We start from the raw sequence: 13936 nt of genomic DNA on the forward strand, positions 1-13936 counted from the left end.
CTGATTGGTGAGGAGCATTATCGGGTACAATTGTTGACTGTTTTCCAAGATTCAGTATTAGTGAATATTCAAACCACTTTATAAATGTAACATGGTTCATTCCTTCATGATGATCTCATGTTTTCCTTGATCTAAAAAGCAGGAGACTGTTTGGGAGAAAACCCTTCAAGGTGTCTGTGTGACGAAGAAAAGTCTGCCATCCGTGCCAGAAGGCATTGCCATTGTTCCTTTAGCTGTGTCGCCTGTCCATCTGTTTCATGATGCCCCCTTAAAAATCGGCATCACCATGCAGCTATATCCTCCTCCTCCATCAACAGCTTATGGCTACAGAAGTCTCCATAGTGATAGCCAAGGTTGTTTAAAACTGGACAAGGATGTGCGACTGCCTTGAAAATGTCTTGATTCTGTAAGTGTGACTAGCAACTTCCTGAGCATTAGATGTTTCTTCCTGCGTTAATCGTATACAAGATGACAAATCGCATCCTCTGTAAATGAATCGATGTTGGTAACCCGTTGTCCATATAACGCTTTTTTCCCAGGGATGTTAACTTCTGATGATTCTTTAGCTTCCTTTTCTTTGTTGAACATTTCCTTCCCAACCTTTTCTCTTGACTGCCATTTTATGAGAATTCCCTGACCGGGAGAATGACATTGAACATTCCACTTATAACTTTTGATGAACTTCCCACTGACATCATTGAGTACCACACAAAGAGTAATGGCAGCAGTGAATAACGGCAGCAATGATTAATGGTAACAACTTCTACAACTGTAAAAACGAATATGCAGAAAGTCACAGGGTGCAACGATCATGCAGGACAGCAAGCTGGCTGTAACTGAAGCACGCTGCAAACAAGAAGTTTTGTTTGGGGTAAAGGTTTGACAACTTCGGGGATTTGCTGCAGCTGCAGGTAGTGTGGGTGGAAAGTGATTTGCCCTGCCGTGTGGTTCCTCCCTCCCCCTCACACCTTCCCTCCCCCCCCACCTATTCCTCCCCCTCAGACCTTCCCCCCCCCCCACCCCCACCTACAACATCTGTCCTCTCTGTCAGTCCTAAAATAATTTTGAAAAGACTATAGTCAACAAATATTTTAATTTTATGATAAATTCATGAAAGTTACTCATTTAAAAAAACCACTCAAAAGTGTTTAATTTTCAATAACTGTAAGCAAACTAATGTAGGCGTCAACCATACTTCACAGTATGTCAACAATATTTTATTATTTATTTATTTAACCTGATGTGATTAGGGCTGTAAGCCCCAACATCTACTTCCACATTTACATTTACATACATGTACATACACTGCAGGCCTTCATACGGTGCATAGCAGAGGGTATCCCGTACTACTACTGGTCATTTCATTTCTTCCTCTCGGAAATAGAACGAGGAAAAAGCAGCTACCAATATACCTCCTTATGTGCCCTAATTTCTCGTATCTTATCTTCGTGGTTCTTACATGAAATGTATGTTGGCAGCAGTGAAAATATTCTGCAGTCAGCTTCAAATCCTGATTCTTTAAATTTTTGCATTAGTGTTCCTCGAAAAGAACGTCATTTTCCCTCCAGGGATTCCTGTTTGAGTTCTGTAGCATCACTGTAACACTTGCATGTTGTTCAAACCTACTGGGAACAAATCAAGCTGCGTGCCTCTGAATTGCTTTGATGCCTTGCTTTAAAGTGACCTGGTACAGAGTCAAACATTCAAGCAGTACTCAAGAATAGGTCACACCAGTGTTCTGTATGTAGTCTCCTTTGCTGATGAACCCCACTTTCCCAAAATTATCCCAATGAACCGAAGTTGACTTTTCATCTTCCCTACCACAATCCTCACTTGTTAATTCCATTTCATATTGATTTTGCAATGTTACACCAAGATATTTAAATGATGTGACTGTATTAAGCAAGACAATAATAACGCTTTGTCTGAACATTATGGGTTTATTGTTCCTACTCTACCACACTGACTTAAATTTTTCTAAATTTAGAGTTAGCTACCATTCATCACACAAACTGGAAATATTACCTAAGCTATCTTGTATCCTCCTACAGTCACTCAACTTCAACACCTTATCTTACACTACAGCATCATCAGCAAACAAACACACTGCTGCACAATGTATTACATTAGACCAGGGTTCCACACATACAGTATGTATTACATCATAGTTACCTAAGAAATTATAGTTTTAATATGACAACTAGTATTGTTGTGTACCACTCAGTACACAACGGTAAGGAGAGGTGGGCTGCAGAGTGGTGCAGCAACTGCTGTCTTAGGAAAGATGGACAGGAGCAGAAAGGATTAGCGAAAAAGTTAACACAGGAAACAGAAGATTTACTTAACTTGTGTTCTTCTAAGCATGCAAAGACTCATTACAAATGATGCAGCAAGAAAACAGAGCCCAGTTCTCAATGTCAACAAGGAAGAGGCTCTCTACTTCAGCACGATTGATGGTGTCAGAGCTGTAACTAGAGGGCATCTGCATAACCTCACGTAGCAAAGAGGCTCGAAGTGTCAGTGGGTCATGTGGCTGCTGTCGACTGTCCTATATCGCGATGGCAGGGGGTGCTTGTGGCACATAGCCACTTGAGGCATGGTTCAGCAGGCGTGCTCCGTAGGGTCTGCCATATCCCATACGACCGCACTATCAGTTTCTGATGGGAACTTGCAGTTCTGTTGCAGCTTTACCACCCATATAGTGGTATGGATATGTGATACCACATTCCTCCCCTCACCCAGACCTCCTCACCATTGTCATGTAGTGTAGATGAGTGAACAGTGATTTGGGGGATGGGGGTGGGAGGGCTGGATGCAAGTGGCAATGAGGTGATTGGAGCCGAGACTGAGGCAGTTCCTGAGCTGCTGCTCATGCCTCAAGCCTGCCTGGGAACAGCAGCTGAAAAACAGGGCAGAGTGTGCACACCCACATCCAGAGGCGGAGCAGAAAATGAAGACAGAGGTACCTTGATGTCTGCAGTGGTACTCGAGATGGCATGTGGGACAGATCCTGGGAGGAGGGCCCATCACCCGATGACGGTGGCTGTCAAGATGGCGGCACCTGTGAAAGGACATCTGCTTCCATCAGCTGCAGGACACGACCAATGGCGAGGGGCCCGCAGGACCCAGATACAGCAAGAGCTGCTGCATCCAGGCAGGCATGGAATCTGGAAGCACAAAGCCTGCAGCAGTATCCCACAGTTCACTTGGATGAATCTGATTCTCATGGCATCTCAGCAATCCTCTCTGTCTGTGCACGAGAAACATAGAACGTCCACACTGGACTCGCATTCGGGAGGATGACGGTTCAATCTCGCATCCAACCATCCTGATTTAAGTTTTCCGTGATTTCCCTAAATCGCTCCAGGCAAATGCCAGGATGGTTCCTTTGAAAGGGCACAGCCGAGTTCCTTCCCCGTCCTTCCCTAATCCGATGAGACCGATGACCTTGCTGTCTGGTCTCCTCCCCCAAACAATCCAATCCAATCCATAGAACGTCCGAGAAAACATACAATAGTACGTCGCTCCCAGCATCTCCTTCTGCCATACAGTCTGTAAAAGACCAAATCATTAGTGTGATACTTTGCTTGTCTGGGCGGAGTGGGTGCCACCCTCCAGGACAGGTGCAGCAACTGAAGCAAGGTGCAGTGACACTGTCCATTTAACAACTCTGCTAGTGATGGTCTGTCATGTGGCTCGGAGCGATAGAAACACAAGAATAGCAGCAGAGCTTGATCCTGTGTGTGGGAGGCATGAATTTCGTCCATCTATTGCTTAAATGTTCATACAAAGCATTCAACTTCACTGTTTGATTGCAGATTGAATGGTGCACTCGTGATGCTGGCAGCACTGCAAAACTGTTCATACTCAGTGGGAACAAACTGAGGTCCATTGTCAGTCACAATCACTACAGGCAAACCCTCGAGGCAAAAGATTGACAACTAGGCCTGGGTTGTGGAATGAGCCGTAGTAGAGTGCATAGGAACCACAAAGGGAAGTTTGCTTAAAGCATCAACAATGATGAGCCAACATATATTCCCGGAAGGACCTATGAAAACCAAAAGCAGTAATTGCCAAGGTGCTTGAGGTTTGGGCCATGCAGAGAACTACCGAGGAGGAGTTGACTGATGTTCAGCACAGGCTTGGCACTGAAAAGTCATTGTTCAGTTTGTGCATCCAGACTGTGCCACTGCAATGATGTCATGATAACTGCTTGGTGTGAACAATGCCCCAGTGACCTTGGTGTAGCAAATGAAGCACATCAGGTTGTATGTTGTTGTGTTGTGATTGCACTGGATGAACACCTTGGCTATTGAGGACATGTCCTAAGTATTTGTGTTCAGTCTGAAAAAGACACACATTTGTCTGTTACATTTGAGACCAGCTGCAGACAACACTTGAAACAGAATGCGAAGATTGACAATGGGTTCATCAGGAGTGCAGCTGAGATGACAGTGTCATCCAAATAATTCTAGCGAAAAGTAACTTTTTGCAGTCAGCTGCTCTAGAAAGTGCTGAAATATGATTGGTGGGAAGCACTGCCTAATGGAAATCTCAAAAATTTGAAAAGACACAGACGAGTATTAATGACAAAAACTTATTGCGACTGCTCAGTCAGAGGGGACGCCCACTGACTGGCAGTAATGGGTGCTAAGACCCTACTGCCTTGCAAAGCAGTAAGTTCCTGAGCCACCTGTTCTCGGAAAGCATGAGGAATGAGATGAGCTCCAACAAAACGTGTCTATGCTTTGTCCTTCACAGTGACATGGGAAACAAAATGGCTTTGTGTACACCCTCAGAAAACAAATCCTGAAATTCTACTCATAACTTAGCAACAATGCCTGAGGATCAAAGGAAGAAACAGTAAGTACATTGTCTTGAATCCTTAAACCAAAAAAATCGAAGAGTATAGACCAAATATATTAGTGCTGACATGGGTGGAAAGCACAGTAAATGTCACTGTGTTCATCAAATTTTGCAAAGTTGTAAGAAGCCTACAAGTGCGTAAGACAGGAACATCCTGTGTATGGTGTGATGTGCACAACGTAGGTGTGCCAAGCACATAATTAGTGCTATGGTTGAGCAAAGTCACTGAAGCTCCAGTGTCCAGTTGCAAACTGCCTGACTTCCCTGCAATAATGAGAGACACGAAAAGTTTTTTGTCCTCATGTAGGCTATTGCAGTGTTGTTATGCTCTAAAGATAATGTAGGGCTTTGAAAATTCACTACACTCTGTTTGTGCCCTAGATTTGCGTGAAGGAGTAGCAGAAGAGGGTGCCTCACATTTCTGTAAGCAGACTGACTGTAGATGACCCTGTTTGCTGCAAAAAAACAGCAAGTCACTTCACACGAGGGGCAAGATCGGCAGTCATGTGCCATATTACAGTGAGGGCATGACTTCACACTTTGTGCTGGATGTGACACATGTTAACGTGAGCACTGTGGCTGTTACTGGCTGGGCCACTGTGTGTGAGCTGGTTGTGAGGTCTGTTTGTAATGGCTATCTACAAAACAAACAGGCAGTACCCCTAAACTGTCTGCTGCACTTTTGCAGGAATGCTGATAGTCTAGAATTGGCAGAATCTGTTCCTGAATTTGAGAGTCAGCGATATTGTGTGTCATGGTGTCATGAACCATTGTATTACTGTAATATTTGACACAGTCACATTTGAATCTTCACTGTCTAGTAAAGCCTTGCAGTTCAGTCACCCGCTGACAGTGTGCCTGTCCTTGTTGTTTACATAACCTAAGGAATTTGTAACGTGCATCCGCCACTTGAATCCTGTCCTATGTAAGCACCTTCTGGGCACAAACAGGAAAAAGTCTAGCGCAAAGCCTCTTGTCCCACCTTGGCCAAGAAATGAGTGTTGGTCAGTACCTTGTATGTGATGCACTGTGATGTGCGTGTAGAACTGTGCAAGGTATTCTGTCCAGTCTTACCTCGTCTCATCAAACTAACGAAATGGTGGTGCATATGCAGGCGGTGGCGTTAGTCCAGTGTCTTGTGTGAGGTCATCACTTAAAGTAGCTGCACCTTTTGTTGACTCTTGAGACTGAATAAACTCAGTTAGATCAACAGCAGGCAGTGCAAAAGGCGAATTCGGCCAAGTAGGGATATTAACTGAGCGACACGCAGAATAACAAGCAAGCAAGTAAGCACAGAGAAAGCAGAAAGGAATGCAAAAGCAGCAGCCATGGAACCTAGAATATGAAGAGTGCAAGCAAGGCAAACACTGGGGACAGAAGACAAGCAACAACGGCAGAAAATAACCAAAAAAGACAACAGAATGGGAAAAAGTGAACTTCAAGACTGGAAAATGGTCACGTATAGGCAGCATGACTTGTCGCCAGGCATGTTGTCTACAACTTCATACACAATGGTAAATAGAGGTGTTCTACAGTACCTTGCTGTCGTCATAGGAAAGCTGGGCAGGAGCAGAAATGATTAGTGAATAAGTTAACACAATAAACAAAAGATTTATGCAACTTGTATTTGTTCAAGCATATATAGACTCATTACAAATGATGCAGCAAGGGAGTGTCCAGCTCTCGCTGTCAACAAGGAAGAGGATTGGTACAGAGCTGCTGGAGGCATGGCTCAGAGGGTGTGCTGCATTGGGTCTGCTGTATTCTGCATGATTGCTGTCGGTGTCAGACAGAAACTTTCAGTTCCATTGCCAACTTTGACACCTGTGGGGTGGTGTCGATATGTGATACCACAACTATTAAAATGGTGTGTGTGTGTGTGTGTGTGTGTGTGTGTGTGTGTGTGTGTGTGTGTGTCTGAAGTGGCAATGTGAGTAAATTATACTAACTATGAACTAAAGAAATTAATGCTGGCATTACTTGTACTACTGCAGCTAAGGCCAGTATTGACAGTAGGGCTTTGAGGTGACGATCTCCTTCATTCAGAGTAATGGATGTCTTCCTAAGAACATAGTGAAATTACGGGATAAAAGCACTTCTCTGCACACATGGCACACTGAAATTTTACCCTCAGGGGGCCCAGCATTTAGTTGGTGGGTACGGTCTTGGCGACCCCGGGGTCCTTGAGCTGGGGACTGGGAAGTGCCACCAGTCCTCAATACCATAAGCTCTGAGCGTGCTTAAACGACCACCGTAAGGCGCAATGGTGGAATTTTGTATGGTACAGAGCCGGGGATCTTGGCTTAACTGCCTGGGTTGCGAGGATGGTATAAACCTCTATAGAAAACCCCTCAATCTCAAGGTGTGCTGCGCGCCGAGGAGACGCATGGCTGTTGAGGTAGAACAGTTGCTAGCAGGCGACCCCTGGGGAACCTGCCACCCCCCCCCCCCCCCCTCCCGGTTGTATTAGGCTTACCCAGGCAAGCGGGGCTCTGTCTGGGTGGACATTCCTTTCCCTAGCTGCTCGTGGGAAAGAAATACGAATAGTGCACAAGCACGAGTCTCTAAGAAAGGAAAGTTCAATGCTTTCAAGTATGACCCCCAATCGGGTGAGACGTATTCTCCTCGATTTCTGGTTTGCAGCCGAACAGATGGGGACTCATTTCTGACCGCCAAGCCTCAGTTTTTTGTGGAAAATTTAGAGGACAAGTTTGGAGAAGTTGAGGGCATGTCTAAAATGAGGTCTGGAGCAGTCCTTGTACAGACAGCATCCCCAGCACAGTCACGGGCATTGCTTGCTTGTGACAAGCTCGGTGATGTTGCAGTCTCCATTACGCCTCATAAGAGCCTCAATATGGTTCAGGGACTTATTTTTCGTTGTGACCTGTTGTTGCAGTCTGATGACGAGCTCCGTACAAATCTGGAACACTGCGGTGTCCACTTTGTACGACGTGTCTTCAGAGGATCTAAAGATAGTAGGGTCGCCACCGGGCCCTTCATCTTCTTTTGAGGGTGACACCCTGCCGGAGAAGGTCAAGGTGATGATATATCGATGTGATGGTAAGCCTTACGTCCCTCCTCCCATACACTGCTTTCAGTGCTGGAGGTTTGGGCGTATGTCATCGAGATGTGATGTCAACCCTACCTGTCGGGATTGTGGAATTGCCTCCCACCCCAATGTCCCATGTTCGCCACCCCCCTGTTTGTGTCAACTGCGGACAGAAACATTCACCTTGCTCGTCAGACTGCGCAGTTTATCAAAAACAATGGAAGATTATGGAGTATAAGACCTTGGACAGGCTCACTTACACAGAGGGCAAGTACGACCAACTTTACCCTGTGCACATTTCATCGACGTATGCTGCAGCAGCTTTGATGTTGCCATCCCTGGTGATGAGCCCCGAAGCTCAGCCACATTTTGTAGGCCCTCCAGCCCGGCCGTTATTCCTGCCCCCCTCTGGTAGTTGGGGGAACGCCCTCTTCTGTTGCTCCCCTGTTTTCAACATAGGAGTAACAACCCCTCCTTCTTTGGGGACTTCCGTCCCCACCTTTGAGCCAGAGAAGTGCCCACCTCCTCCGGCTCCCCTCGCTCGGAAGGGATCGCTTGGTGCCCTCCCTTCCACGGTTACTGCCCCTCCAGATATCAGCCAGTGGCTGAAAAAGCCACCACCTGAGGGCCGTAGGGCTTCCAGGTCTTCCTCGGTCCATGAGACTGGGTCGGAAAAGCCCACTCAGCCTGATAAACCAAAGGACAAACGGGACCCTACCAAAACGAAGGAAAAGCAAAAGGAGGAGGTCATAGAGACAGAAAAGGAATTCACCACTGCACCTGAAGATGATGTGGTGCATCTAGCGGCCACTCAGGAGCTACATGTTGCTCGACCCGCAGCTCCTATGGAAGTTGATAGGCTACTTCGCAATTGGTGGTGGCGAGCGCTTCTAAGGTGTGACCTATCCCCCCACCCCCCCCTGTTCTTTCATGTCTTCACAGTCAGATACCATTATCCTTCAATGGAATTGCCATGGTTTTTTCCACCACCTTGCTGATTTGAAACAGCTTTTGTGCCGCTTCCCTGCCGCTTGTCTGGCCCTACAGGAAACCTGGGTTCCTCTTCAGCAGACCCCCTCCATCTGTGGCTACCAGGGTTACTATAAGAACCACATAGAATACGACAGGGTGTCTAGTGGTGTCTGTTTATGTTATTGCCACTGTTCCTAGTGCCCCAGTGCCAATTCACATGGCTCTCGAGGCTGTGGCTGTTAGAATCCGGGCAGGAATGGATCTTACTATCTGTTCCCTATACCTTCACTCGGATGAGGTTGTCCCTCTTGCTGACCCCTAGCTGTCTTGTTCGCCCAGCTCCCCCCACCATTCCTCCTTTTGGGGGATTTAAATGCCTACCACCCTTTATGGGGTGGGTGGTACGGTCGCAGGTTCGAGTCCTGCCTCGGGCATGGATGTGTGTGATGTCCTTAGGTTAGTTAGGTTTAAGTAGTTCTAAGTTCTAGGGGACTGATGACCACAGTAGTTGAGTCCCATAGTGCTCAGAGCCATTATGGGCTGGGGACCAGATCTCGGGCCAGGGTAGGAACGTTGAGGCTCTCTTGGCACAGCAGGACATTTGCCTTCTTAACACGCGCCATTAAAGAGCAGGCTGAGCGTACACAGTTGTTGTTTCGCACGCACCGTTGGGAACTATACAACACCCTGTTTAGTGAATGGGAGTTCCAAAGTGCCCTTACAGCTTGCCCCGATGCCTCTCCAGGTCCAGACCGAATTCACAGCCAGTTTCATCTCCATCTCTCGGCACACTGTCAGGGTGAATTACTCATCCTGTTTAACTGCATATGGACGAAGGGCGTTTTCCTAACTCGTTGGCAGGATAGCGTTACCATCCCGGTGCTGAAACCTGGTGCAGATTCGCTAGTGGTTGATAGCTATCGCCCTATCAGCCTTACCAACGTTATGTGCAAACTCCTGGAAAGGATGGTGAGTTGGTGGCTCATGTGGATCCTCGAAGCTCGGGGCCTCCTGGCCCAGCAGCAGGGGGGCTTCTGTCAGGGCTGCTCAGCGATCGACAATTTAGTCTCGCTAGAGTCCGCTGTTCGTACAGCTTTTACTCGGCGAGAACATCTATTTGCTATTTTCTTTGATCTTCGGAAGGCATATGATACCACCTGGCACCATCATATCCTTGCTACGCTGCACGAATGGGGCTTTCGGGGTCCATTTCATATTTTTCTATGGAATTTTCCCTCCAATCGCTCCTTTCGGGTTAGAGTTGGCACTTATTTTAGCTCTTCTCATATTCAGGAGAACGGTGTCCTGCAGGGCTCGGTTCTCGGTGTTCCCCTCTTTTTGGTGGCGATTAATGGTCTTGCGGCTGTGGTGGGGTCATCAGTCTGTTCCTCTCTATATGCCAATGACTTTTGTCTTTATTGTAGGTCCCCAAGCATCAGTGTCTCTGAACGGCGGCTGCAGGGAGCTATCCGTAAGGCACATTTTTGGGCATCCAACCGTGGTTTTCAGTTCTCAGCCTCTAAGACCTGAGTGATGCATTTCTGTTGTCGTCGAACGGTCCATCTCCATCCAGAGCTCTACCTTGCCAATGAACTCCTTCGTATTGGGGAGACATCGCTTTCTTGGCATGCTGTTTGATGCTCAGCTCTCATCTTCGTGAGCTTAAACAACGGTGCTGGCAGCACCTCAACATACTTCGCTGCTCCAGCCACACAGTTTGGGGGGCTGCACGAACAACCCTCCTACAGCTAAGACCTTAGTCCAGTCCCGTCTCAACCACGGGAGCATGGTGTATGACTCAGCAGCACCTTCAACGTTGCAGATCCTCAAGGCGATTCTCCATTGTGGCGTCACACTGGCAACAGGTGCCTTCCACACTAGTCCGGTGACTAGCCTTCTTGTAGAAGCTGGAATCCCTCCCCTACGATTCCGCTGACAACAGTTGCTTGCGTCATACATCGCCCGTGTCCACGCCTCGCCTGACCACTCAAACCGCAGGCTCCTTTTTCCATCTTCTGCACTCCCCTCCCCACGGCGGCGGCCTAGGTCGGGTCTCCCGATCGCAGTCCGCATTTGTTCCCTTCTCTCGTCACTAGAGCCCTTTCCACTTCCTCCATCCTTCCGGCCCTCTTCCTCTACCCCCTTGGTCCCTCCCTCACTTGAGGCTTTGCTTGGATTTGTCCTGCGACTCCAAGTCCTCCGTTCCACCTGCCAGTCTTCGTCAACAATTGATGGCTCTTGCCTCGTTTCGTGGTGTAGATGTCGCCTACACCGATGGTTCTGTGGTCGATGGGCACACTCCGTTTGCTTTCATCCACAGCGACTACGTTGAGCAGCATTCCCTGCCTTGTGGGAGCAGTGTTTTCACTGCGGAGCTGGTTGCTCTTTATTGTGCACTCAATTCCCTTTCCTCCTGCCCTGGGGAGTCATTTGTCATATGCAGTGATTCCCTGAGTGGATTGCAAGCACTCGACCAGTGTTATTCTCGGGACCCTGGGCCACATCGACATTCCAGGAAACGAATGTGTCTATCGGTTGGCCAAGAAGGCCACCACTTCACCACCCCTGGAGCTTGGTCTCGTGGAAAGAGACCTGGTCAGCCCTACTTCGCAAGGTCCGCGATGTCTGGAGCTCTGAATGGTCTGTCTTGAACATGCCAAATAAGCTCCGCATGGTAAAGTCATCCACGGCCGTATGGAACTCATCCTTGAGGAGCACGCGTAGGGACTCAATTGTTCTCTGCCTTCTCCGAATTGGACATACGCGGTTGACCCACAGCTATCTCCTTCGCTGTGGGAACCTGCCCAAGTGTCGCTGTGATGCAGGGCTGACAGGGGTCTATCTTCTGATGGACTGCACCCTTTTAGCCCCCTTGCGGCTGTCCTTTAATTTACCAGCTGCACTTCCTTTAATACTAGGTGATGATGCCTCTATAGCTGCCTCAGTTTTACGTTTTATCCGTGCAGCTGGGTCTTATCACTCACTCTAGTGTGGGCGCTCTCGCATTATTTCTCAGGCTACACCCACTCCAGCGACTTTTAATTGTGATGTGGATACCAAAATAGTGTCTTTTATGGTAACAAGTTGTGTTGGTACCTCTATCAACGCTTTACAGCTGGATGTTCTTCGTTTGTAGTCGAGTGGTTGACCTTTTACCTGATCCATCAACCACTCTAGTCTGTTTTACTGTAGTGAGCTATTTGCTCTGCTCCTTTTAAGTGTCCTTTATTTTGTGTTATTGCGGTGTTCATTTTAGCTCTGTACCCCTTGATGTTCCCTCCCTCTGGGTGCAGAGGTTCCGCTTTTACTGTATAGGCCTTTTACAAGTATGTCTGTTTGGAACAGGGGACTGATGACCTCAATGTTTAGCCCCCATCAAACCCCAAAACCAACCAACCAACACTGAATTTTTGTGTAATGAGAGATGACACTGAATAATTTTAATGATACATTTATGTTATATATGTGGGGTGATTTACAGCACTGCATTGTTTCATGATCTATAACCATATAGTTGTCTGTCTGATCATCCTGATGTACTAACATGTTGCTAATAACACCATTTGAACAATTCTCCCTGGCCACCCTTTATCAGTAATTTTCAAATGGCATTCACAAATTCACTTGCCCAGAAATTTCACTATAAAGCATCTCTAAAAGGAGATATTTATCCATGAACTGCTTCTGCAAGAAGATATTCTTCTAGAAATGATGGGGAAAAAAAGACTGCACAAGAAATTGTTTGTTTTCTGCATATTTTGCATCCATGGTAATGGAAGAGAGTGGATGGAGCTGAGTTACTTACTTAGCATTTACTGTGAAGTTGGTGCTACTGATGAGAGGTTATTCCACCCAAGGATGTGTGAAGTGGCAAGAGTACAAGAGGAGTTTGTTGGCATAAAATGAACTCTGACTCAGAAAATACTTTAAAAACAGACTTGATCACACACAGTTGTTATTTTTCCATTTATTTGTATGATTATTGTAGCCAGGCCCAATCCTGTACCATCCTTTTTTTCACCTGGTGTCCTGTGGTAATACATTGGACATTTGTTTAAAGATATTGTTGTTGTGTCCACAGCTATTAATAGTTAGTTTTCCTTAGCAACAGTAGAATTTTCCTAAGATTGTTTTTAGTTTCCTACTGTTAATGTGAGTTCCATTACATGTGCTGTTTCAGAAAGGGCTGCGACATCTGAGGAGGTGATAAAAATACCATGTGTTGTGGAAGAACCTGGAGTTAGATACCCCCTTGATGTTTGGTTCCTCATAGCAGATTACATTGTTCCTGAAAGTGTGGGGAAATTTGCCAGAATATGTAAAGATTCTCTGCATGTCACTTACACTGCCATCTTTTGGTGCAAATTGTTCAAGAGGTAAGCCATTCTGTTTAAATCGTGGATTAAGCTGTTTTTGAGTTATATAGTGCACTGAATCATAACTATGAAAAGGATAGTGTACTTGGTAGACATTTGGAATATCTGCTACAGATGGCATGATTAAAAATAGGAGCTTCTCATATCACTATAAGTAACTGAAAAACCAGAAGGTATTTCTACATGTTTTATGCACAACAGAACATAATTTGGAAATGAGAGAAACTGAACTGTTGCACCGCAATGGTAACAAGTCTGTATCATATTACTTTTGGCATAATACAAGGATAGGAGGAGTGACTATATACACAAAAAATGAAATGATGTACCATTTTGGCCAATGGCCTTTGTCAACAATACAAAAACACACACACACACACACACACACACACACACACACACACACACACACACACACACACACACAACTGGAGTCTCAGGCAACTGAAATCATACTGTGAGCAGCAGCACCAGACTGTTGCTACTGCTCGCTGTATAGCAAAGCATGACAGTGATATTGCAGACGAGCTCCTACAAAGTCTTGACACTGCTAGAAGAGTATGATGGTGTGAGATGGTAGAAAATGTAAACTTCAGACATTGAAGTAGAAACGTGTGGAGTCCTATGCATCAGCTTGGCGGAGCCTCCAATAAATCCAGGCAGAAACCTGGTA

The 13936-nt window shown here is 46.4% G+C and overlaps 1 protein-coding gene across 2 annotated transcripts in view; it reads left to right on the forward strand.

The window, feature by feature from the left end:
* Nucleotides 1-13936, forward strand: part of LOC126471481 (transmembrane protein 183-like) — a 279480-nt gene that overhangs the window by 136957 nt on the left and 128587 nt on the right. For both annotated transcript variants that reach the window (XM_050099683.1, XM_050099684.1), the window contains exon 5: nt 13068-13263. In XM_050099683.1, coding sequence (XP_049955640.1) covers nt 13068-13263 — 196 coding nt within the window. The remainder of the gene's footprint in view (nt 1-13067; nt 13264-13936) is intronic.

The sequence above is a fragment of the Schistocerca serialis genome, chromosome 3 (assembly GCF_023864345.2).
Source record: "Schistocerca serialis cubense isolate TAMUIC-IGC-003099 chromosome 3, iqSchSeri2.2, whole genome shotgun sequence".
NCBI lineage: Eukaryota > Metazoa > Arthropoda > Insecta > Orthoptera > Acrididae > Schistocerca > Schistocerca serialis.